The sequence below is a fragment of the Mus musculus genome, chromosome 4 (genome assembly GCF_000001635.26).
Source record: "Mus musculus strain C57BL/6J chromosome 4, GRCm38.p6 C57BL/6J".
In the NCBI taxonomy this organism is placed as follows: domain Eukaryota; kingdom Metazoa; phylum Chordata; class Mammalia; order Rodentia; family Muridae; genus Mus; species Mus musculus.
In genome coordinates, this window is record NC_000070.6 from 45,252,399 (window position 1) to 45,275,163 (window position 22,765).

General features: G+C 47.1%; 1 protein-coding gene across 6 annotated transcripts in view; it reads left to right on the plus strand.

Moving 5' to 3' along the window:
• The window catches only part of Frmpd1 (FERM and PDZ domain containing 1), a 101,517-nt gene that overhangs the window by 67,979 nt on the left and 10,773 nt on the right, over nt 1-22,765 (plus strand). For all 6 annotated transcript variants that reach the window (XM_006538176.4, NM_001081172.2, XM_006538178.3 and 3 more), the window contains exons 6-13: nt 4,444-4,551; nt 9,435-9,530; nt 16,071-16,196; nt 17,502-17,621; nt 18,732-18,868; nt 20,680-20,806; nt 20,961-21,056; nt 21,914-22,096. In XM_006538176.4, the coding sequence (XP_006538239.1) occupies nt 4,444-4,551; nt 9,435-9,530; nt 16,071-16,196; nt 17,502-17,621; nt 18,732-18,868; nt 20,680-20,806; nt 20,961-21,056; nt 21,914-22,096 (993 nt within the window). The remainder of the gene's footprint in view (nt 1-4,443; nt 4,552-9,434; nt 9,531-16,070; nt 16,197-17,501; nt 17,622-18,731; nt 18,869-20,679; nt 20,807-20,960; nt 21,057-21,913; nt 22,097-22,765) is intronic.

Consider the following 22,765-nt stretch of genomic DNA (forward strand, 5'->3'; position numbering starts at 1 on the left):
ATCTATTACATTAATTATTTTAATATTATAGTGACAATTAATATGTTGCATAATTTTCACCAGGAGGAAATCACACAGAGTAGAAAAGACTCATTCACCATTCCCACCTTTGCAGGTCACGGATGCTGTGGCCACACGGCGCACTGTGTGGCACCGGGTTCAGGGGGATGGGCTTATTCCCGAGGGATCAGACTCCTGAGCCCACACTTTCTGAGATGATGCTGTTTGACCTTCAGGCACCCCACCGTTTTCATGAAGTGACACTGAGTCACCCTTGGCAAGGGCACTGCAGAAATATGAAATAACTTTTCAACTAGCCATTTTTTTTTTAAAGATTCTTTTCCTAAAGGGGATGTCCCCTTTGGAGTTCTTCGTTTCATTAATACGAGAGTTTAAGAATGGACTCCGTTGGAAGCCCAAGGACAGTTTTATTAGAGTTTAAAAGCAGAGCCCTGGGGCAAGCAGGCTCTAAAGTTCAGCCTGTCTAAGAGAAGGGTAAGGAGGAGAGAAAGGGACACCGTGCCACCCAAGCCCGCGTGGAACTCACATGCAAGGCAGGCAGCCAGTGCCGGGGCAGGGCGGGAGACTTTCGAGAAAGAGTAAGAGAACCAGGGAAGGCCGAGGTGTTAAAGAAGCCTGCTTAGAAAAGGGGGAAAGAAAACATCATGTTCTTTATAATTCAGAAAAGTGGGCAGATCTCCAACCTCACAAGGTTGCCTCCAGTGAGCTGTCGCACTAGGGGCGGGGATTCTGGGAGGGAAAAAGAACTGTATCTCATTAAAGAGCTAATTATTCCACCTACCTCATTAGTGTGGCTTGGGGCAAGCCCCCTAACCTCCCCACCCCCTACTTTCCTGGGTGTCTCTTAGCCAGACAGATTGAACCACCAGCTCAACTGGAACTTAGCGGTCCACCCAGGCCAGAGATTCCATTCTCTTGACCAGCAACATTTTTTACCCTAATATTTCCAAGTGCTAACTCTGCAGCAAAAACACACATTTTTTTTTTTATCAGTAAACCCAGGAAGGGCTCAGAAGTCCTAGGAAAAAGAGTAGTTCATATCCTCCAAATGATTCCTTTAAAAAAAAATCAGTGCACTTGCGGAAGTAGTTTGTAGCATGTCACAAATCCAGGAGATCCTGGCTTGCAGCATGTTACAGATGCTGGGCTGCCTGGTTTGCAGTGCTAATGTGCAGATGTGAAAGCAAAGAGGCTGCCGTGGGGCCCATGAGTTGGGCTTTTCCATGACAGATGATGGAGTGTTCGTTCTCAAAGCAGCCAGTTCCATGGTTCCAAAGGTGACAGATCCTATTTCCTTATAACTCTCAGTGACTGTCCTAGTTCATAATGGCCTCCCTTGTCTGAGATAGCTACTCTGAGATCTGACAGCATGGCTCTCCCAACTTCCAGCTGAAGTTATTCCTCATACTTCCCACTCTGCCAATGGGTTTCTGGATGGACTATAATTTCGGTGACCCTTGCAAATGGTGGCACCCAGAAAGGTCCACACTTCCACCCAAAGAGTGCCCCGGGAATGAAGGGTTGCTTCTGGTGTGCACCAGAAATGCTGGTGGAGCTCAGGGTTGGATTCCCACTTGGCAAGGCCAGTCACACTGTTGGCTTGGGTGATACTTGTGGTCAGTGAAATACTGAGCCGGTTTTCAAATGAATAGCTTCCAGGCTGAGTCCCCCATCCCTTGCTTGGCCAATTGATTTTTTTTTTTTTTTTAAATCCTCAGAGTCACTCTTCCTATTAATCCATGTCAGGTCATGTAGCTTGGCCCGGTGTTTTGGCCTGCTGTGCTTTTATAGTCCTGAGGCTGAAAGGCGTATTTGTATAGATGCCAGCTATCATCAGCCTCCTTTCTTGTCAAGGAGCCTCCTCTTCTCAGAGCTCCTTCCTTTCTAGTTCTCAGCCAGCTAATTTTCTTTAACGTTTCAGCTCTCAGCCGAACGCTCAGGGGATTGCCCTCCCTAGCATGAGAAACAGGGATGGGTTGCTGGAAATGCCTGCTCTCTGTGTCTCTCTTCTGCTCTGCCCTTGGTTGCTCTATCCTCTGAGTGACTGGTTGCCTATTGCTGTGAACACTCTCTCACTCTCCACTCTGTCGCTGTGCTGTGTTGACAGCCCCGCCCCCTGTGCTCTCTTAGACTTGCTCTTGGTTTTCCCAGCCTCTGACTCAGAGCTTCTGATTCGCAAGGATCTTGTTCAATATCTGTTGCTTGGCACCTGATGGCCTCTTACAGTTCTGCCTATAAATTTCTTCCTCTGCCTTCATCTCAGGCATTGCTAGATATCAACCATAAGGGTTCAGCCAGAGGGAGCTTAAGCTACTTAACTCAGTGGCAACTCCCTTGTCTTAACAGGAATGAGGCCCTGGGTTTGATCCCTCGCACAGGAAAGGACAGGAAAAGAAAAAGAGAAAAGAAACCAGAACTATTTTGAGTGCAGATTAAACCATTGCTGAATCCACCTACTGGCTCTGCATGCAGCTTTCTCCGCAGGGGGATTGTGGGAGAGATTATTAAATTCTTTGCAAGAAGGAAGGAATTCTGACATGTCCACAGGACCCTGGTCTGTCTCTGGAATTCTGTCTTCAAAAGAAAACTGAACTTGCTCGGCTCTGACTTGTCCTTGCTGACTCCTTAGTCATCAGTGATCGATGTTGGAAGCTCCCTGCTCATCTCTATACCAAGAGTTAACAACAGGCTTTCTTCCAGTGTGTGTGTGGTTTTTTTTTTTTTTTTTTTTTTTTGAATCGTTCATGTTTGTTGTGGGGAACTTGATGTTGGCTGTCTGTAAGTGTGTCTTCCCTTCTCTGATCTTGGGCAGTGCCAACTGTGCCATATTCCAGTTCCGCAAGCCCCTAGATTCACCTGGATCGGAGCCTTGAGCTCATAACTTCGGATTTCAACTCCTTCTTTTCCTAGTTCACTTATTCTTTCAGATTGGAAAACCCAGAGTGTCTGCATGGGAACAGAGCTGTGCTTCCCTCTCATGCTCAAGTCTTGGTAATTCTCATGGCCTGAAAGTGAGCTATGTCTCTGAGTTGGCAAATCACAGTTGTATGCCCAGTCGTGCCAAGTAACGCCACAGTTTCTTCTTATTAAAATGTCAGGGCCATTGTTCATTTTATGGACGTCATGCATTGCATTGGTGTGTTGATATCTAAGTCCATGAACTTGGCTTCCAGAAAGTTCCCCAATGCTGTTACAGATCTCTTCCCTCAGCTATATAGAACATGGCTCGGAGCACCATCTTGGGACTCTTATACATACAGACATCCTAAAGGCTGGCCTAAAAGCCTGGCTGGAGTGGTGAAGGGAATGTGGGATGCTGGCCAGGAAATAGTCTGTTGGGCAGGAAGACCATGCCCTGCTGGTCTCGTTCGTATAAGACATTGCTCAAATGTCACAGTTCGACCTGAAGCCATCCATAATGGTTTACTATCTAATCATACCAGCTAATATGAGTCTTTTTACTTCTGGAGAAAGAGAATACCAGAAGACAACAGTCAAGAGAGGCCAGTCACAATTCACACAGACCAAAGTTTCTGGGAGTGCTGTCTAGCTCCTAGTGTATGGATGAAAACCCTGAAATTCAGAGAAGCTGAAAGACAGCCAAAGTTATGCAGTTTAGGGAGGAATTTTGTTTTGTTTTGTTTCTGGGGGCTGATGAGGGACAGGTGGGTGAGGTTGGTTGATTCTTTGTTTTTCTCCAGTTAGGATTTCTCTGTGTAGCCCTGGCTGTCCTGGAACTCACTCTGTAGACCAGGTTGGCTTCAAACTCAGAGATTTGCCTGCCTCTACCTTCCGAGGGCTGAGATTAAAGGTGTGCACACCACTGCCTGGCTGATCATATAGTGATTTTAAAGTTTATTTATGTGTATGTGTCTGTCTGTGTGTTTCTGTCGTGTCGTGTGTGTGTGTGTGTGTGTGTGTGTGTGTGTGTGTGTGTGTGTTTAAGTACAGGTACATGCACAAAGACCAAAAGGGCTTGGGATTAGGCTTTGATACCCAGAAGCTAGGACCTGAAGTCCTAATACATGCATGTGTGCATGCACCCATGGGTACACACACACACACACACACACACACATGCTTCCATTCATAGGAATTTGTGTTGGACATTTTCACAACTTGTGAAGTAGAACTTGGGACTTAGGTTTCCTCTCCAGCCCTCTTTGTCTCACTTTGTCACCATTGGTTCACTACAGATTGGAATTTCCAAACGGAAAGACACAAGAACATTGTCTAGTGGACTCCTTAGATCCTAGGAAAAGAAATCTTTAAATAGAGTGCCCTCCTTCTGTGTGCACTTTACTGAGTCCATAGCAACCGTGAGTGTGTGTGTGTGTGTGTGTGTGTGTGTGTGTGTAAGAAGTAAAAAGATGTAGATGCTTTTATGAAAGTACTGTTCCAAAGTACGCTACTATTTTTCAGGGAGTCCCCAAGTCATCCTTCTTGACTGAGGAGAAGCGGGCCCGGCTGAAGAGCAACCCCGTGAAGGTGCACTTTGCTGAGGAAGTACTGGTCAGTGGGCACAGTCAGGTGCGTCTGAAGCTAGAGATGGCGGTTCTTGCTGAAGTGGGCAAGCTGTCTTCTAGTGTGTACCTCACCACAACTCTGGAATCTTCAGAAAGGATGTAGTGGGAGTGACAGACATTTGCTGGAGGCTTAGTGTGCTTCTCTGGAGGACAAGGGAAGCTGGGGGAGCCCCGGCCCAAGGCTGGGTGAGGAACAAGTCCTAAATGTGGCTGCCTGCTACACACCAACTCCCCGCGCCTGCTGTGATAGGCCTGGAGATTCCAGTACTTATTATGAATGGGTTTACTAGTCCCTTGAAAGGAAATAGTAATATGTTGCTAAACAATGGTGGTAGTAGCTGGGATTTCTTTCTTTTTTTTTTTTTTTAATTTAACGTCGGCTGATAAGAGTCCACCATCTTACTGAACCTCTGTTACCCACTTTAAACCTTGTCTGTGCCTGGTCCTTCTGTCCTGCAGAGGAATTGTAGCACAAGAAGAAACAGAGGCTTAGAGAGAGTAAGAGAAGTAACTGCTAAAGCACACAGCAAGAAGAGGCAGGAGCCTGGGTCTCTGTGACACCACTTCTTTTGTTTTTCCTGGTTATGCTCTCTACTCATTTTTGATACAGAAAGACCCAGGGTTGATGGGAGAAGGCGGGGATGCTGTGAAAAGACATGTTTGTTAAGGGGAATCTGAGCCTTCAGATGGATTGCTTTAAGGGTTATTTTTATCTTTTATTTATGTGTGTGTGTGAGAGAGAGAGAGAGAGAGAGAGAGGGAGAGAGAGAGGGGGAGGGAGAGAGAGAGAAGCTGAGGGGGGGGAGGAAGAAGAAGAAGGAGGAGGGGGAGGGAGGGGGAGGGGAGGGGGAGGGGGAGAGGGGGAGGGAAGTCAGAAGAGAGCACTGGATCCCCTGAAGCTGGAGTTAACAGTTAGAAGCACCCTGTGGATACAGAGAATTGAACTCAGAGCAACAAGTGTTCTTTTTTTTTTCTTTTTCTTTTCTTTTCTTTTTTTTTTTTTTTTTTTCCAGACAGGGTTTCTCTGTGTAGCCCTGGCTGTCCTGGAACTCACTCTGTAGACCAGGCTGGCCTCGAACTCAGAAATCTGCCTGCCTCTGCCTCCCAAGTGCTGGGATTAAAGGCGTGTGCCACCACTGCCCGGCACAACAAGCGTTCTTAACCACAGAGCCATTTCCTATCTTGAGACTGATGTTTTAAATAAGGATTTGTTGATAAGAGACACATTTACTCATAAGTTATAAAATGGCTGGAGACTTTTGCCATCCATCAATCAGTATGAGATTTTTAAAATTTTCAAGTCAAAACTTCTTGTCATCCAGAGAAATTGAAGGACTGGGCTCCATGGCCATTTAAACAAAGGATTTAATCAGTTCAGCGGGTCCACATATAAAAGCCTTATTTTCTCTCTGCCCTGCTACACGACAGAGCACATCTTCAGTGAGACCTGAGAGAAAAAGGCTTGTTCAGGAAGGGGCCCGAGGAGGCCTAATCAATCAATCAGGGTAAACCTGGGACACTGCCTGTCAGCAATGATTTGAATCTCTTGGGTGTCCATACTTGTGAAAATGGATTGAACCTCTCTGAAGATTAAATTTAGATTCGACATGTGCATTCACTTAATCTTAGCCAAAAGGCTAAGAAGCAGGAGGCTCGCACACTGCAGAGTAGCGTACATGCTGAGTAGTGAGGAGAAGCAGCAGCTCGGGACAGAAAGCATAAGTCCCAACAGGTATGGACCAGGTAACCCGCTCTGTCGCTTTAAAAAAGACCCTCATCCCTCATCCCCTCCTATCTGTTCTGAAAGCCCAAGAGGAGGACACGTTTTAAACCCAAACAGTGGATGCCAACAAGTGCTTGTTGACAGGAGCCTGATATAGCTGTCTCCTGAGAGGCTCTGCCAGAGCCTGACAAACACAGAAGTGGAGGCTCACAGCCGTCCATTGGATGGAGCACAGGGTCCCCCATGAATGAGCTAGAGAAAGTACCCAAGGAGCTGAAGTGGTTTGCAACCCCATAGGAGGAACAACAATATGAACTAACCAGTAACCCCAGAGCTCCCAAGGACTGAACCACCAACCAAAGAATAGACTGGTGGGACTCATGGCTCTAGCTGCATATGTAGCAGAGGATGGCCTAGTCAGACATAAATGGGAGGAGAGGCCTGTGGTCCTGTGAAGGCTCTGTGCCCCAGTGTAGGGGAATGCCAGGGCCAGGAAGTGGGAGTGGGTGGATTGGGGAGCAGGGGGAGGAGGAAGGGGATAGGGGGTATTTGAAGGGGAAACCAGGAAAGGGGGTAACATTTGAAATGTAAATAAAGAACATGTCTAATTAAAAAAAAAAAGTCAGGCTATACTGAACTGGGTAAGAGTTTTGGTGGGGATGGGCAATTTAGGAGACAGTGTGCCCCAATAGTGTCTGAGGAACTTGCAGATTGGGGCTCCAAGAATAGGCATCTGCACCAGCTGTTCAGGGAGAGGCAGCCAAGCCAGGGAGTGCTCCTCGATGTGACCTGCTGCTCCATCCTCAGAGTGCTTAAAAGCTGATTAAGCTTCCCTTAAAAATGAGAAGAAGACAGCTCTGGGGGTGCTCATCACTTTAGATTACTCTAGTAAAACCCAGCTTTGGAAATGCGTCTGACTTGGCTCACAGTTAAAGAGGCAAAGAGGAAAACTGTTACTAAGTGATGAAGTGGTGAGCTGCCAGCTCATTAGTGAATGAGCACAAATCAAAAAAAATAAATAAATAAAAAATGTCAGCCTGGGTGCTGAGAAGGGTTCCGGTCATGCATCCACTGTGGCTTTGTAAAAGAGTTCATAAGCTCATGGAGGAGGTGAAAACAGATGCAAGTTAGTATCTCCCGTGAAATATGGCTCAGACATCTCACCAGTATAAATATAGAATATAGAGAGATTTAAAAGCAAGAAATACATAGAGTAAAGATAGCTTGTAGTATCAGTATTTTAAATAGCCAAAAACCAGAAAGACGCTGTGTGTCTAGAATAGAGACCTGGTTATTTCAGTTCCTTAGGATACATTAAAGCCTTGCAATAATGAATAGTAAGTCTACATTAAAATCATATATAAAATGTTGGGTAAAAATAAAAGAATATAGAATTGTGCATAGTCTGGTTTTTTTTTCAGCTCTCTAAAATTTATGTTGAAATTTAGACAAACATTGAGAGAAGCTTTAAAGAAAAATAAATGGTGGGAGCTCTATGATGTTAGGCTGTATTTTTTTAAGCCTTGTAAATCACAAATTATAATGTACCAAGGAGAAAAGCCCCAAGTGGGAAATTCAAAATGAGATTTTTTTTTTTTACACCCAGAGCCAGAAACTCAAAATAACATCCCACTTCCTGGCTGAGTGTGATTTGGTATCAGAGCTCGTCTTAGTTAGGGTTTCCGTGGCTCTGATTAAATACCATAAAACTGGGAGAGGAAAGAGTTTATTTTCGTTTATAACTCCATCACTGAGAGAAGTCAGAGCAGAAACCCAGGGCAGGAACCTGGAGCCAGGAGCAGAGGCTATGGAGGAGCACTGCTTACTGTCAAGTTTCTTCAGTCGGCTTGCCAAGCCTGTGTTCCTATACACTTGAGGGCCACCTGTGGTGGTGTGGGGAGGGGGAGGCTAATGGGCCTCCTACTCAGATAATTAACCAAGAAAATGCCCTAGAGACTTGTCTACAGGCAATCTGGATGGAGGCGTTTTCTCAACTGAGGTTCCTCTTCTCAGATGATTTTAGCTTGTGTCATGTAACAAAAAGGCACCCAGGACCCTTACCTCCATAAATAACACTGTATCCAACCTTACCTCCATAAATAAAAACACTGTATCCAAACCAAAACAAAACCGTTAAGCTAAGCACGGCTATTACATACTTAGAAGACTAGATTCTCACGGAGAATGCCGTCAGGTGTGTTGGAGGCAGACCAGAAGGGAATGAACTTCTTTGCCCCGTTGGGCTTTCTGCCCACTGAGACACATAAAGCCGGTCCTGGTTCAAAGGGCTGTAAGGAAGCCGGAGAATTTCTCCCTAGTTCTGCAGGATGCCAGTTCTAAATTTCAGCTCAATTCAGACCCTGGGGGGGACCTGCCTCCCACCCCCAAATGCTGCCTTGCTCCTAGGAATCCTGACTGGCATGGAGTTACTAAAGACTAGCTCTATTCCTCTGACTCCCAAAGCCCTGGAAGAGTGGCAGGGTGCCTTAGAGGTGATGGGTGGGGTCAGGGGAGTGCAGGGCATCCCTCTCTGCCCCTTGGTGTATCACTGTAGAGAGCTACAGCAATAGCATTGGGGGTGGGGGTAGGGTGGGGGTGCTCTAAGGATTCATTCCAGCTCTACTCCACCCTCACTCCATGCCAGCCCCACAAGGAAGGGAAGGCCCCATGTAAAGAGCACAGATACCAGTCAGCGCTTGTTTGTAGGTTTTTCAAAACATGGTTTCTCTGTGTAGCACTGGCTATCCTGGAACTTGCTATGTAGACCAGGCTGGCCTATAACTCAGAGATCCACCTGGTTCTGGCTCCCAAGTGCTGGCATTAAAGGCATGCATCAACGCCTAGCCAGACATCATTTTTGAAATTGTGTCCCTTCAGTCGATTACACCAGTGAAAAGCTGTGAGCCACTGAGGGGCTCCTGTGGTGCTCTGACAGGACAAGACACCCTTCCTTCCCTACTACCCACCACAGTGAGTGGCTCTCCTTCATTTTCCTGGACAAATCAATTCTATCCCCCTGGAGAAAGTCCCAAATGCTAAAAAGCAGCAATTAGCTCACCAAAACTGGCAGCGCTAGGCACCTAGGGACTGCTGTGCCAGGCAGCTAGGGATTGGTATGCCAGAAGAATATGTCAGCAAAATAACACTGCTCTTGTGTTGTCCAGGGGAACTCTCTGCTTTGTATGCCCAACGTGCTCAAGGTGTACCTGGAGAACGGACAGACCAAAGCTTTCAAGTTTGAGGCAAACACAACTGTGAAGGTATTAAAAATAAACCGGAACCTTTTTTTCGTAGGAAAGTTGCTCAACGGACCACCAGACAGCTTGCCCTCAGTCTGCCTTGGTGGGCTCATGCCCACTGCAGCCTGTGTGCCCATGACAAGATATGTACTGTACTATATTCTTTGGTCATATAACCACCCTATAAGATGGTTTAGGGGGGCACTCTGAGGTGTTTGTTTATGTCACTTCCTACAGGGGAGAGACTCAGGACTCAGAGTGGCTAAGTGGCTTGTCCAAGGTCATATTACATCTCCTAAGCCTTCATCTTTAACCACAGGCTTCCCCAACATCTTGTCTCTGCCTCTACCTGCTACGAAAACACCAATTTAGCTAAACACCAAGGCAAGATTTGAAGAAAAGCCCAGGCCCCTGCATGTTCTTATACGTAATCAACTCCTCACTTGAGATTCTCAGAGAGGGGTTACCAAACCTGGTAAAGGACTGTCAGAGCCTTCAGCCATGTTTAGAGAGGGTGGGCATCCCAGAAACTCCTGCTCTAGACAACAGAGCAACAATAAAATGTGCCACAAACACGCATCTTTTTTTAAAAATATATTTATTTATCTTAGATATATGAGTACACTGTAGCTGACTTCAGACACACCCAAAGAGGGCATTGGATTCCATTACAGATGGTTGTGATCCACCATGTGGTTGCTGGGAATTGAACTCAGGACCTCTGGAAGAGCAGTCAGTGCTTTTAACCGCTGAGCCATGTCTCCAGCCCCCACAAACCTGCATGTTTCTCACACCGGCACATCAGCCCAGGCAGGGAAATGAGCCTGAGTTCTGTGGGGGAATAGCCATGGAGGCCCTCCAATGCCAGACACACGAGAGATGGCTCTAACTGTTCCTGAGCAGAGAAGGAAGAGGTGTCAGAGAGGCTGCTGTGAGGAAGCAAACTGTTGTTTCTAAGATATAAAAGGCAGAAGGGCTGGGTGTCCTTTCATCCCAGCTCTCAGGCACATGAAAATACAAACACACACACACACACACACACACACATACACACATACACACACTGGACAATTAAATAAGGAGCCTAGCTCTTTAGGGGCTAGATACGAGGTGAAATGATGTAGTACATTATAGACAGTAGCGAAGACATATATACTTGTATACAATAATGTAGTAATAAATATCAAAAATCCCAGCAAGGGTTTCTACCCACTTTAGACCATTTATGTTCCCAGATGAAATACACACTCAGCCTTTATGTTTTTAAATATGCCTTAGGCAGCGCAATAGCGGGGCAGCTGTGTACCCTCCATGCTGATAGAATCGACTTTCGATAACCCCGAGTTATCACTTACTATTTAATATGTTCCACCTGGGCTGCTCTTAACCCAGTTGGGCCGCCCTCTGAGCCATGTTTCTTGGCCCTTGGGCTATGGTGTCTCTCCTATTCCATCGAGGCTTCTTTTCCCTCTCTCCCTTCTTGTGGTGACCTCCCTTGCAAGCCCTCACCTCAACCCCACCTACGTGTCTTCTGCCCAGATATTGGCTGTCAGCATCTTTATTCACCAATCAGAGTTAACTCGGGGGCAGGGCCCCAGGGGCAATGTGCTGACTCCAGGTCTTGGGGACCAGCACTTAGCATTACAATAGACAGTAAAAACCAAAACCTTAACAAGGTAAGTGCATGCGTGCACACATACATGTGCACAGGCATATGTCTAATATTTCTCTCTGGCATCTTCCTTTGGCAATTTCCAAGCTGCTCCAAATTCCCTGCCTGTTTCTACCTTAGTATAATTTAGGAGAAGCTAGAGAAAACCCTTAGGAACCCAGAAGCTCCAATGCCATTGGAGGAACAAGAGGGAGAATTGGCTCAGTTAATTCATGCCAGTCACTCTGCTGGGCACTAACTTGCGTACTATCTAATTTAACATCTCAATAACCTTGGGAGGCGACTGACTAGCGTTATCTCCGCTTTGTAGGTAGGAACAGGCCCAATAGGTCCCCAGCGTGCTATGATCCGCTGGTTTATAATCAAGCTTGCTCTGTTGTCGAGCTCCGGGCTGGGGCTTACCTCTGCTTCAGATTCGAAGCTGTGTGAGTGAATCAGGCAGGGCTCTACTTCTGTCATCTTTGATCAAAGTAGAATGGAAGGGGGCAAGCAAGTCTTCAGTGGCAGCCGGAAATACCCTGAGGGATTTACAATAAAGGTTCATATCGCAGAGGAATTCAGAAGACAGAGTTTGGTCTGTGAACGAAGGCTTAGCAAGGATAATACTGGCTAATCTTATCTGTAGTGGCCAACGTCTCCCTCTTTATAACAGGGAGAGCAGTGGATCTACACAAATCCTGTCAGGGAAAAAGGGAAAGTTGCTTCAGCCCACCTGGGACTTCTTCCCTCCCCTCACCATGGGAAGATTTTTAAATAAAAACAAATGTTCTTCAGACCAGAGCGATAGCAGACTGAAACCTCGGTCGGGTTCAGCCTCTGGAGCTGCGTGGACCGGGTGTGGTGGCGCATGCCTGCAATCCCTGCACCCAAAGGTGGCGGTTGGAGTTCAAGATCATCCCTTAGCCACACAGCAAGTTCGAGGCCATCCCGGGGCACCAGACTCTGCTCCCCTACCCAGAAAGAAACAAGAGACAGACAAAAATATCTCTAGATGGAAGGAAGTGTCATTTGACCCATTAACATTGACTGCCTTACTGTTACGTGTGGGTCAGCCATTTCTATGGCACTTGGATGTTGCTAATACAGAAACCATGGCTTAGGGTTATCCTGTTAGGAAGCCTGGGGTATTGGGTTGGCATTGGAGATGGAGACAAGGTGCCATGTGCTTATAGGGCCAGGAAAGGGCCACAGAAATGTCGTGCAGGCTCAGAAGAGAGATCTTCCAGCTGAGTGTTAATGCACGCTTCTAGGAAACAATGGGCCGTGGCACACATGGGGAGATAGACAGCTTTTGATAGCAGTGAATTGGGAGTAGGATCAAGATGCTTCCAGGCGCCTTTAGTCCCAGCCCTTGGGAGGCAGAGGCAGGCAGATTTCTGAGTTTGAGGCCAGCCTGGTCTACAGAGTGAGTTCCAGGACAGCCGGGGCTATACAGAGAAACCCTGTCTCAAAAAACCAAGTTTTGTTTTTTGTTTTTGTTTTTTGTTTTTGTTTTTTGTTTTTTGTTTTGTTTTTAAAAAGGTTGCTTCCAGGCATGGGAAGAAGACCAACGAAGACTCAGAGATGGGCAGGTTTGCTAGCTGTATGAGAACAGGGCACACTGACAAAAGTACTGGAAGATAAAGTGGGAAGTGGGGTATGGTGCTGTACACTTGAAATCCTAGCACTCAAGGCTGAGGCAGGAGGATCAGGAATTCCAAGTTAGCCTGGACTACAGGGTGAGACTCTTCTTTTTTAAAGATCTCTTTGTTATTTATAATTATGTGTATGTGCACACAAGTACAGTTACCCATAGAGACCTTAGGTGTTAGATCCCCTGGGGAACTCAGGTTACAGGAGATTGTGATCTGTCTGATTTGTGTGTTGGGAATCAAACTCAGGTCCTCTGCAAGAACAGCATTAGCTCATAACCACGGAGCCACCTCTCCGGTCCTGAGGGCCCCGGCCCCTTTCTTTTTCAAGATAGGGTCTCTTTCTGTAGCCCCGGCTGTGCTGGAACTCGTTCTGTAGACCAGGCTGGCCTCGAACTCACAGAGATCTACTTGCTTCTGCCTCCTGGGTGCTAGGATCAAAGATCTGCAGCACCACTGCCTGGCTAAGATACTATTTCTCTAAAAAGAAGGCGAGGGAGAAATACCATGGAAGGAATGGTTCCATTAGCACTTGATACTTGAGTGTCTATTAAACTGAATTTGGATTTAGGCCCTTTGATCCTGGAAAGCCTTGACTGTTCTCGAGCAAGCGGGGAACCACACAGATGTGAGCCTAGCCAAGGGCCTAGAGCAGCGGTTCTCAACCTGTGGGTCATGACCCCTTTGGGGGTTGAATGGCCCTTTCACAAGGGTCACACATCAGATACCCTGCATATCAGATATTTACATTACAATTCATAACAGTAACAAAATTACAGTTATGAAGTAGCAACATAATAATTTAAAGGTTGGGGGTCACCACAATATGAGGACCTGTATTAAAGGGTCGCCACATGAGGAAGGTTGAGAACCACTGCTTAGATCTACATGATAAAAGACCAAATAAAAATATTTTAGGTTTTGAGGGCCATCGGGTCACTTTCAACTTCCCTATCATAGTGGCTGGTGTGTGGCTTTGTTCTCTTGAAGAAATCAGCAGAGAGCTCTATTTGCCTCATGGCTGCTGTTTGCCAGCTCCTGTAGCTGCAAGGTGGAAACTGCTGGATGGCAGAAGGGTCCATTGAGCAGCCCTATGCCAAGACAGGAAATACATATGGGCTTTCAAGGCAAGGGAAGATGGGAGAAGGGACCGGCAGAGTCAAGAGGCATGCTTGCCAACCAGTCAAAGACCAAAGGGCCAGTGAAATACCTCGGCAGGTAAAGCACTTGCCACCAAAACTGACAACCTGAGTTTGAGTTCAGAATCCACACGGTTGGGGCAGAGAATAGATCCCTGCAAACTGTCCTCTGACTTCCACAGACACACTGGCTTGTACGCAACCACAAACAAGCACAGAAAATTAGTGAATGAAATGTAACAAAGTAAAAATAATTTTCATAATTCACCAGTCAGTCTGCAATGCCAGAAGTGTGTACATTCATATTCCATCATAATTGTACAGTCAAGAGAGAGTGATGGGGCTGTCTGCTGCGGTAAGCACCATGCCTGGCACACAGTAGGTGCCAAATTAATGCTGTTGACTTGCAGACACAGATACTGTCTTCGGAACTTAGTCACCTCTTTAGTTGTGGAGAGTAATGGAGCCAGCAGTGGGGGCACTGGTGGTCAGGAGTCACAGGGAGCAGGCAGCCCTTCACAATTGGGGCTTTCTAAATCTGAGGTTCTGAGTTCTGTAGTGCGTCCACAGTGATCATTTATCAAGTGACATATTTTTGAGCATCTCTAAGGCCTCAAGCATTGGAGTATAACAGACCCCAACTGTGCTGGCTAGTTTTATTACAGCTTGAGTAGGCTAGAGTCATCTGGAAGGAGGAAACCTCAGCTGAGAAAATGCATCCCTAAGATCTGGCTGTAGGACATTTTCTTAATTAGTTATTGATGGAGAGGGCCCAGCCCATTGTGGGTGGTGCCTTCCCTGGGCTGGTGGTCCTAGGTTCCATAAACAAGCAGGTTGAGCATGCCATGAGGAGCAAGCCAGCAAGCAGAAACCCTCCATGGTCTCTGCATCAGCTCCTGCCTCCAGGATCCTGCCCTGTCCTGACTTCCTCCAATGATGAACAGTGCTGCGAAAGTGTAAGCTGAGTTAACCCTTTCCTCCCCAAGTTGCTTTTGGCCATGGTGTTAATCATAGCAGTAGAGACCCTGCGTAAGACTCCAACATTGGGGAGGTCTACACTGTCAGCGAGTTGCTGTCTATTAAGGTAAAAGGAAATGAGCAAGAAAACAAATGTTAGAGGTGAGCGAATATAGAACACTGCCTGCCAGGGACTGTACTAAGTGTCTTCCGTGGGAAAATGAATACATACAGAAGTTCAGATGACAGGTGTTAGTGTCTACCAAAACAGAGAAAAACCACACAGAGAACTGCCTGGGAAGTCTCCCCACTCATCGGTGTCTACAGATACAGTGATCTGTGGAGGCTCAGTGCCAGTCTAGAACCCTTTCATGTATCTGATATACTGTCTTTTACAGAAAGAACGTTGTTTATTAAAGAAATGGACAGTAACTAATGATGGGGGACTAAACATGCCGGAGGAGCTCTTGCCTAGTATATGTGAGGCCACAGGTTCAATCTCCAACCAGAGATCTTCCTGCAACTGAGAATAATAGGCAGGGTGACATTTAGATACAGTAGCCAGATGGAAGCTCTCTGAAGAGGTGAGTTGTAAGTCAAACTTAAAAGGGCAGAAACAACCTTGTGGAAGATGATGAAAAAAAGTGTATACGTCAGAGGGAAGAATGTCTGTGAGTGCCTGAGGCATGTGACATGACAGGGGACACTGGAGAGAAAGACGGGTGTGGCCTGGTGGCTGTGGAGCCTCTGCACAGCATTATCTGCCTTTCCATCTTGACAGCCTCCCCCGCAGTCTGTAGGCATTGTTATCTTCCATTTCAGAGGAAGAAACTAAAGCCAACATCTCATAGTCACATGAGGGAACTGGGAAGATTCTGTGCAGAAAGCAGTTGGTGCAGACTGGTAACTCTCAGAGAGTTTCTATCCAGACACTGAGGCAGGAGACTGGTATCTCCCCCATGGAGGCTGCATCCTCCCAAGAAAAGCAAGATAGATTGCTGCCCTGAGTGGTGCAGGGCCGTAAAAGGTCCAGCATGGGGGCTGGGGCCCTGCCTGTGTTAGCAGAGGACACAGCAGCACCAGCTTCTTCTACTGGGGAAGCTGTAAGAAGGCCTGGGAAGTCTCCCACTCATCAGTGACCCCTCTTCCCCTCTGCTGCCAGGACATCATCCTCACGGTGAAGGAGAAGCTGTCCATCCGAAGCATCGAGTACTTTGCGCTGGCCCTTGAGGAACAGTACAGCATCTCCCGCCTACACCTTCTGCATGAGGAAGAGCTGGTCCAGCAGGTAGGGAGGCCAGGCTTCTCAGCCACTGCAGGGCTGGATCGAGTACACTCACTCGGCCAGGGTAAGAAGGGCAAGACTCTGGCCTGGTTTGCATCTGTTCCTATGAGGCATGCAGGGCATAGTCCAAGATGCCCGTCTTCTAGATGTGGAGGCTTAGCAGGGTAAGGTGGTTTTCCCCAGTCACGTATCTGACAAAGTCTTTTGATTCAAGCTTTGATCATTTTTCTGGCACCCTGCTGTCTCAGAACTATTAGGGATCATTGGTTGCTGTGTCCAAAACTCTTTCTGTGGCATTGCCCCACTGAGAGGCAACCGTCATGATAGGACAGGACAAACAGCCAGTCCTGTGCCACCCAGTCCTTCAGCCATGCAAGAAGTTGTAGCACAGAATCTTTAAAGTCAAACATGGGTCAGTTCAACAAATCATTGTAGGGTGTATTCTGAAGAGATCAGTAGACATTCTACAGTTGGGGGAGGAGAGGGCTCCTTCAGCAGGGGAATGGAACAGGGAAGCCTCACCCTTGGGGGCGGGGGTGTCACTCAGGCTACCTCATTGCAAGTGAGGCATGACCCAATCACCACTCGCCAACTGCTGCAAACTCTTAAAAAATAATAAAGTGCAGAAGTGTACAAGCTCCATCTTCACTTGTGGAAATCAACACTCATTTGCATTCCATCCTCCTGGCTGTGATCAAATCCCCGTCAGGAGCAACTTAGGAGAGGAGAGAAGTTTATTTCACCTTGGAGTTTAGGAGTTGCAACGCATCGTTGTTGGCATGGCAGCAGGAACAGTCCTTGTCCGTGATGGTGGGAGCTTATCACAGGTGGTCACATTATAGTGGCAGATAGGAAACAGAGGGACCCAAGATATGCCCCTGGGCCTCAGAGACACTTTCTCTCCAAGCAGGCCCTACCTCCTAAAGCTCCACAGCCTCTCAAGACAGCCCTTCCCACTCAAGACCACATGTTGGAACATGTGCTGGGGAGAGGGGACCTTCACATTCAAACCACAAAGCAAATTGTCTTAGACTGTACCTGGGAGAACATTGAGATGTGGGCATGGGTTCCTAGACTGTCCCTTGGGAGGACATTGAAATGTGGACAGGGATTCCTCTGACAGAAGAAACAACACTCTTTGAATCTTTCACATTCCACACCATGGGAAAGAAAATCAGGCTAAGAGAGAAGGCTGTGCTGTCTTGGGGGGGAAGACTGAAATAGAACAGCGGCCTCCCTTTCTCTCTTCCCTGTGAAGCCGCTTTATGGAGAGCGGCGAGGTCACCTTATTGTCTTTGCCTTGGGCAGGTGGTAGAAAGGGAAGAATCCCAGGACTCCCGCTGCCTCTTCAGGGTGAGCTTTGTGCCCAAGGACCCCCTGGACCTGCTGAAAGAAGACCCTGTGGCATTTGAATATCTCTACCTTCAGGTGACCAGGCTGTGCTTCCTGGGGTGCCAGTGGCCTCAAGGACGCATCGCATAGTTGGGTTATTCTGGGTTGGTGGCAGCTAAAACAGCTCTCCCGAGGGATGGTCTCTTTCTAGAGAACAGTGGGTCTCATTATCCCTCCCCATTGTTCCTGCTCCAAGTTGCTGTAATGGGAGATTTGCAGTAGACTAATCAAATTTAGGCTTAGTCCTCAATGTAGATGATACACTTTTCTAATACTATTAAACGCTTTATCCTTTCCACTTTTATTGCAGGATGGGGCTTTAGTGCTGCAGAAACTCATGTTAGAGATGACGTAACCAGGTCTTAGAAGGGGAATGTGTCCGATGTCCCTACTTAGCAGTAGAGCCAAACCTGGTTTCTTTTCCTTCCTTCCTTCCTTCCTTCCTTCCTTCCTTCCTTCCTTCCTTCCTTCCTTCCTTCCTTCCTCTTGTTTTTTGAGGCATTATTTCTTCTGTATAGCCCTGGCTGTCCTAGAACTAGCTCTGTAGACCAGGCTGGCCTTGAAGATCCTCCTGACTCTGCGCCTGAGTCCTGGGATTAAAGGCATCTGCCACCATGCCCAGCTAGAAACCTGGTTTCTTGACTTCTAACTACGCCTTGTCCTCTATTGCCTAGAGTGAAATTACTTTCGTTATTTTTGTTTGGATGGGAAGAGTCGTCTGGGAGATGTCACCAGTTTACAGTCCACTGGGGTGTAAGGCTGGCCTAAGTCTTACAGAAATGGGGCTAGAAAATCGTAATAGCAGCCACCACACCACCAGTGCATTGTACTTGCTTAAGATAGCACTGTGTGATTTATGCTCACATTCCTGCATATAATCTTTTCTAAACCTCCCAGAAATCAAATAATACAGATCATATAGACAGTCAGTATGCGATTAACAATGGAAAACACTATACTTAGTCTGAATGTAACTCAGGTCACAGAGCCAAGTCCTCAGAGCTGGCTGCTGATCCTGCTGCTCTGACCGGAAAGAAGTGTGTGTGTGTGTGTGTGTGTGTGTGTGTGTGTGTGTGTGTGTGTGCGCGCGCGCTCGCGCAATGTGTATGCTCTTGTTGCCTAGCTGCTCTGTGTGATCTCTTGCAGAGCTGCAGTGATGTACTCCAGGAGCGCTTTGCTGTGGAGATGAAGTGCAACTCTGCCCTCCGGCTTGCAGCCCTGCACATCCAGGAGCGGATCTATGCCTGTGCCCAGCCACAGAAGATCTCTTTGAAGTACATAGAGTGAGTGGCAGGGGGTGGCAGCTGTGTCACATTTGGGACTGCTGGCTCCTAGCCAGGATGGCCAGACTCCAGAGAAAGCCGATACTCACCCATCTGCCTTTGTCTCTCTATCCATTTCCCTTTACCCAGCCTGGCTCCCTGTCTGGGTAGAAGCCATTTCCTCTTGCAGTTACACAGAGTCTCCTTGTAAATTTCCAGTCCCTGAAAGAATGTCTGAGGTCATCAGCTGACAACTTCTGAGGGCAGGGATGTCTTGGAAATTAATTTTCCCAACAGGTGTGAACCAATTGGCTATGGCATTATGCCTTCCTCCAAATGGGGGATGCTTCAAGTCCTACGATCCATGTTCCTCTCGATTCTTAGCTCAGAGAACTAATATCCGTTATGTTAAGCCCCTCCCCAGGTCTCTGCTCTAGCTTGTCTGGGTATCAAAATCAAATGGAGAAATCAGGTTTTAAAAATAGAACAGATCCCTGGTATAATGAGTCAAGGTGCAACTTTAGGGGGCTTCTGAGGCTTCTAGGCTAATAATGTTCTAAAGCTTAGCCTCAGGATTGGCAGGTGCGCTCTGTGGCAAGAGTGTTGAACCTAGCTCAGTGGCAGAGTGCTTGCGTAGCATACGCAAGGCCCTGAGTTTGTTCCCTAGCAGAGGGTACGAGACTTGTTCTTATATGTGGATGGTCACGCCACTTATTTTTGTTATTAAAAGGACTGAGAACAGGCCTATTGGAAGGCCTTGCAGGTAAAGGCCCCTGCATCCAAGCCTGAGTCTGAGTTCAGTCTCAGGACCCATATGGTAGGAAGAGAGAACCAATTCCCACAGGTTGTCCTCTGGTCACTACACATGTACACACTTGCTAAAATACAGCAGTTTGGGCTCCCCTTTTTAGAAGTTTAACTTAGTGTAGACACACAATATATGAATGAAATGGAATTTTAAATTAAAAGAAAGATGGAGAACTTCTGCTTTGATTCATGAAATATCCCACACCAAGACCAGTCATTTTCCAGACCAGTCAGGAGGTCCTAAATGCAGAATGTATATAATGTATATCATGTGTGTTTATGGGGAAAGCCCCTCACTCTGTCTCTCTCTCCTTTAATAGAGAGATATACAGATAGAGATAAGTGAAGATATGGACATTGTCTTAGTTCAGGCTTCATTGCTGTGAAGGGACGACATGACCAAGACAGTCTTATAAAGGAAAACATCTAATTGCCGCTGGTTTACAGATTCAGAGATTCAGTTCATTATTATCATCAGGGTGGAAAGCATGGCAACATACAGGCAGACATGGTGAAAGAAGAGGAGCTGAGAGTTCTACATCTTGTTCCAAAGACAGGCAGGAGACTGTCTCCCTCGGGCAACCAGGAGGAGGTTCTAATTCCACACTGGGCGGAGCTTGAGCACTGGAAGATACCCCTGAAAGCACACACCCACACACCACACACCCACACACCCACACACCCACACAGTGATAGCCTTCCTCCAACAAGGCCTCACCTACTCTAGCAAGCCTACACTTCCTAATGGTGCCCACTCCCCATGGGCCAAGCATTCAAACACATGAGTCTACAGGGGCCAAACCTACTCAAACATCACAGACATCCCTTCTCTTTCTTTCTCTTGCTTTTTCCTCTTTCTGTATCTACACCTCTGCCTGTCTCTATTCCTCCCACTAGAGAAAGGTACTCCTAATTGCTGTATGTCAGAGCTCTATATCTGAATTCTGTGTCATTGGCTCTTTGTTGGAACCAAGTGCAATGTAAACATGTGAACATGAGTCCTTGTCTCCAATGTCTTGCGGCAGGAAAGACTGGGGAATAGAGAATTTTATATCTCCAACTTTACTCCGAAATATGAAAGGCAAAGACATCAAGAAAGCCATTAGCTTCCACATGAAAAGAAACCAGAATCTGCTAGAACCCCGGCAGAAGGTAAGGCAGTCTAGCCTCTGCTGACCCGCCCAGCTTTCTGTTGTGAAAAATCTTGGGGAGGTGGGGGGGAGGGAATCATTTTCACCATTGCCTAGATTTTAGGCAAGTAAATAATTCTGATTTCAGTAATTTTTTTTTTTTTTGTCTCATAAAGCAACTTATTTCTGCTGCTCAGCTACGCTTAAATTATCTTCAGATCCTTGGGGAACTCAAGACGTATGGTGGGAAAGTCTTCAATGCCACTTTGATGGTATGTACCAGACAACCATAGACTCCTGCTTGCCCAGGACCTTGAATATCTGCAGATTGGCAGATATGTATTGGGCCCTGGCCTGGAAGATGCTATGGGAGGCAGAGCTGAATTGGTTATAGTTTCTGCCCTCAAGGATGAAGTAAGCTAACCCACAGACAACGCCATGATGCAGGCTGTGGTCACTGTTGGGAGAGAAGAAGGGTGGAAAGATAAGATCTGCTACTGCTAGCTGAGTCTGGGTCCAAGAAGAAGAAACAGGGTCTCAGGCAGCCCAGGCTGGCCTCAAACCTGCTACCTGAGGTTGACCTGGAACTCATCCTCCTGCCTCTGTCTTCTACGTGCTGGGATTACAGGGGTTAAGAGCATGCACTGCTCTAGCTGACAACCTGAGTTCAGTTCCCAGCACCTACCTTGGACTGTAGCTACAGTTCCAGGGAATCTAACACCCTGTTTCTGGCTCCTGTTGGCACTGGACTCAAATACATAGAAACACTTATTATAAACATAATTTCAATATAGTAAAAAAAATAGTTTACAGGCGATACATTTATTTTTAATTTAGCTGTGGGTGGGCCCCATGAGGCGTAATCTCGGGGAATGGTGACGAGGGCCGCACTTAGGAAACAGACTCGGCAGAGAGAGAGAAGCAACGCCTGGCACACATTGGAAGCCCAGAACTCTGGAGAGAGCATCAGGAGGACCATAAACATGAGGCCAGCCTGGGCTACACACCAAAACCATTTCTGAAAAAAGAAAAAAATAAAAGTTGTAGAGAGAGACGTCGTCATGTACAGTGTGTTTATATTTTCACAAGCTTGCGAATAGAAACTGATTTCCCTTCCACCCGTCTGCAGTTACAGGATAGAGAATCTTACATTGCCCTCCTGGTTGGGGCCAAGTACGGGATTAGCCAGATCATCAACAGCAAGCTCAACATCATATCCACGCTGGCAGAGTTCGCCAACATCAGCCGCGTGGAGCTGACAGAAGAGTCTGAGAAAGTGAGCATGGTCAAGGTCTACCTTCAGGACGTTAAGGTAATCGGCTCACAGCGGAAGAGAAGGGGCCTCAGTTTGGCTCCTGGAGTTTGGTGCTAAGTATTTGAGGGTAGTTTGCACGAGCTTTGAGCAGTAGGAAAGCCCACTGCTGATCTGGCTCGAAGGATCTGCCTCAAGTGAAGAGCAGCAAACGGAGCCTGCATCATCCCAAGACGCTCTTGACAAGGGTTGGCTCTGTTTGTTAGGCCCTGTGTATGATTGAAAAACCCTGTACCCAGAGTTTGTTGGGTGAACTCTTTGAAATGGGTAAACAGTTCAGGGTGCCTCCTGATGCACAGTGGGCATGCCTAATGTATACATTGTCTCCTTTCGTTCTATCCTCTATCCCACCCTACCCCCCATGCCCCATCCACCCAGACCCTTAAAGACCTTAGCTATCAAAAGAGAAGGCAGAACCCAGCCTGGGGCCTTTCTGGAAGGTCCTGTGGTCACTGTCCCCTCCCTTGATTTCATCCACTGTACCCAAGAAAGGCACTGTGTGTTTACCACCATGTCTTCATTCTCTGTCATTCTTCCACCTTCCCCTTTGAGAGGTATGGTCTCAGGGGCTAGCTGTGTGGGTGGTGCAGGTAGGGTGGGGTGGGACAGAGGAGAGAAAGAAAGGAGGCGATGTATAAAAATGTGGGCCGCTAGGGGCCAGTCTGTAGA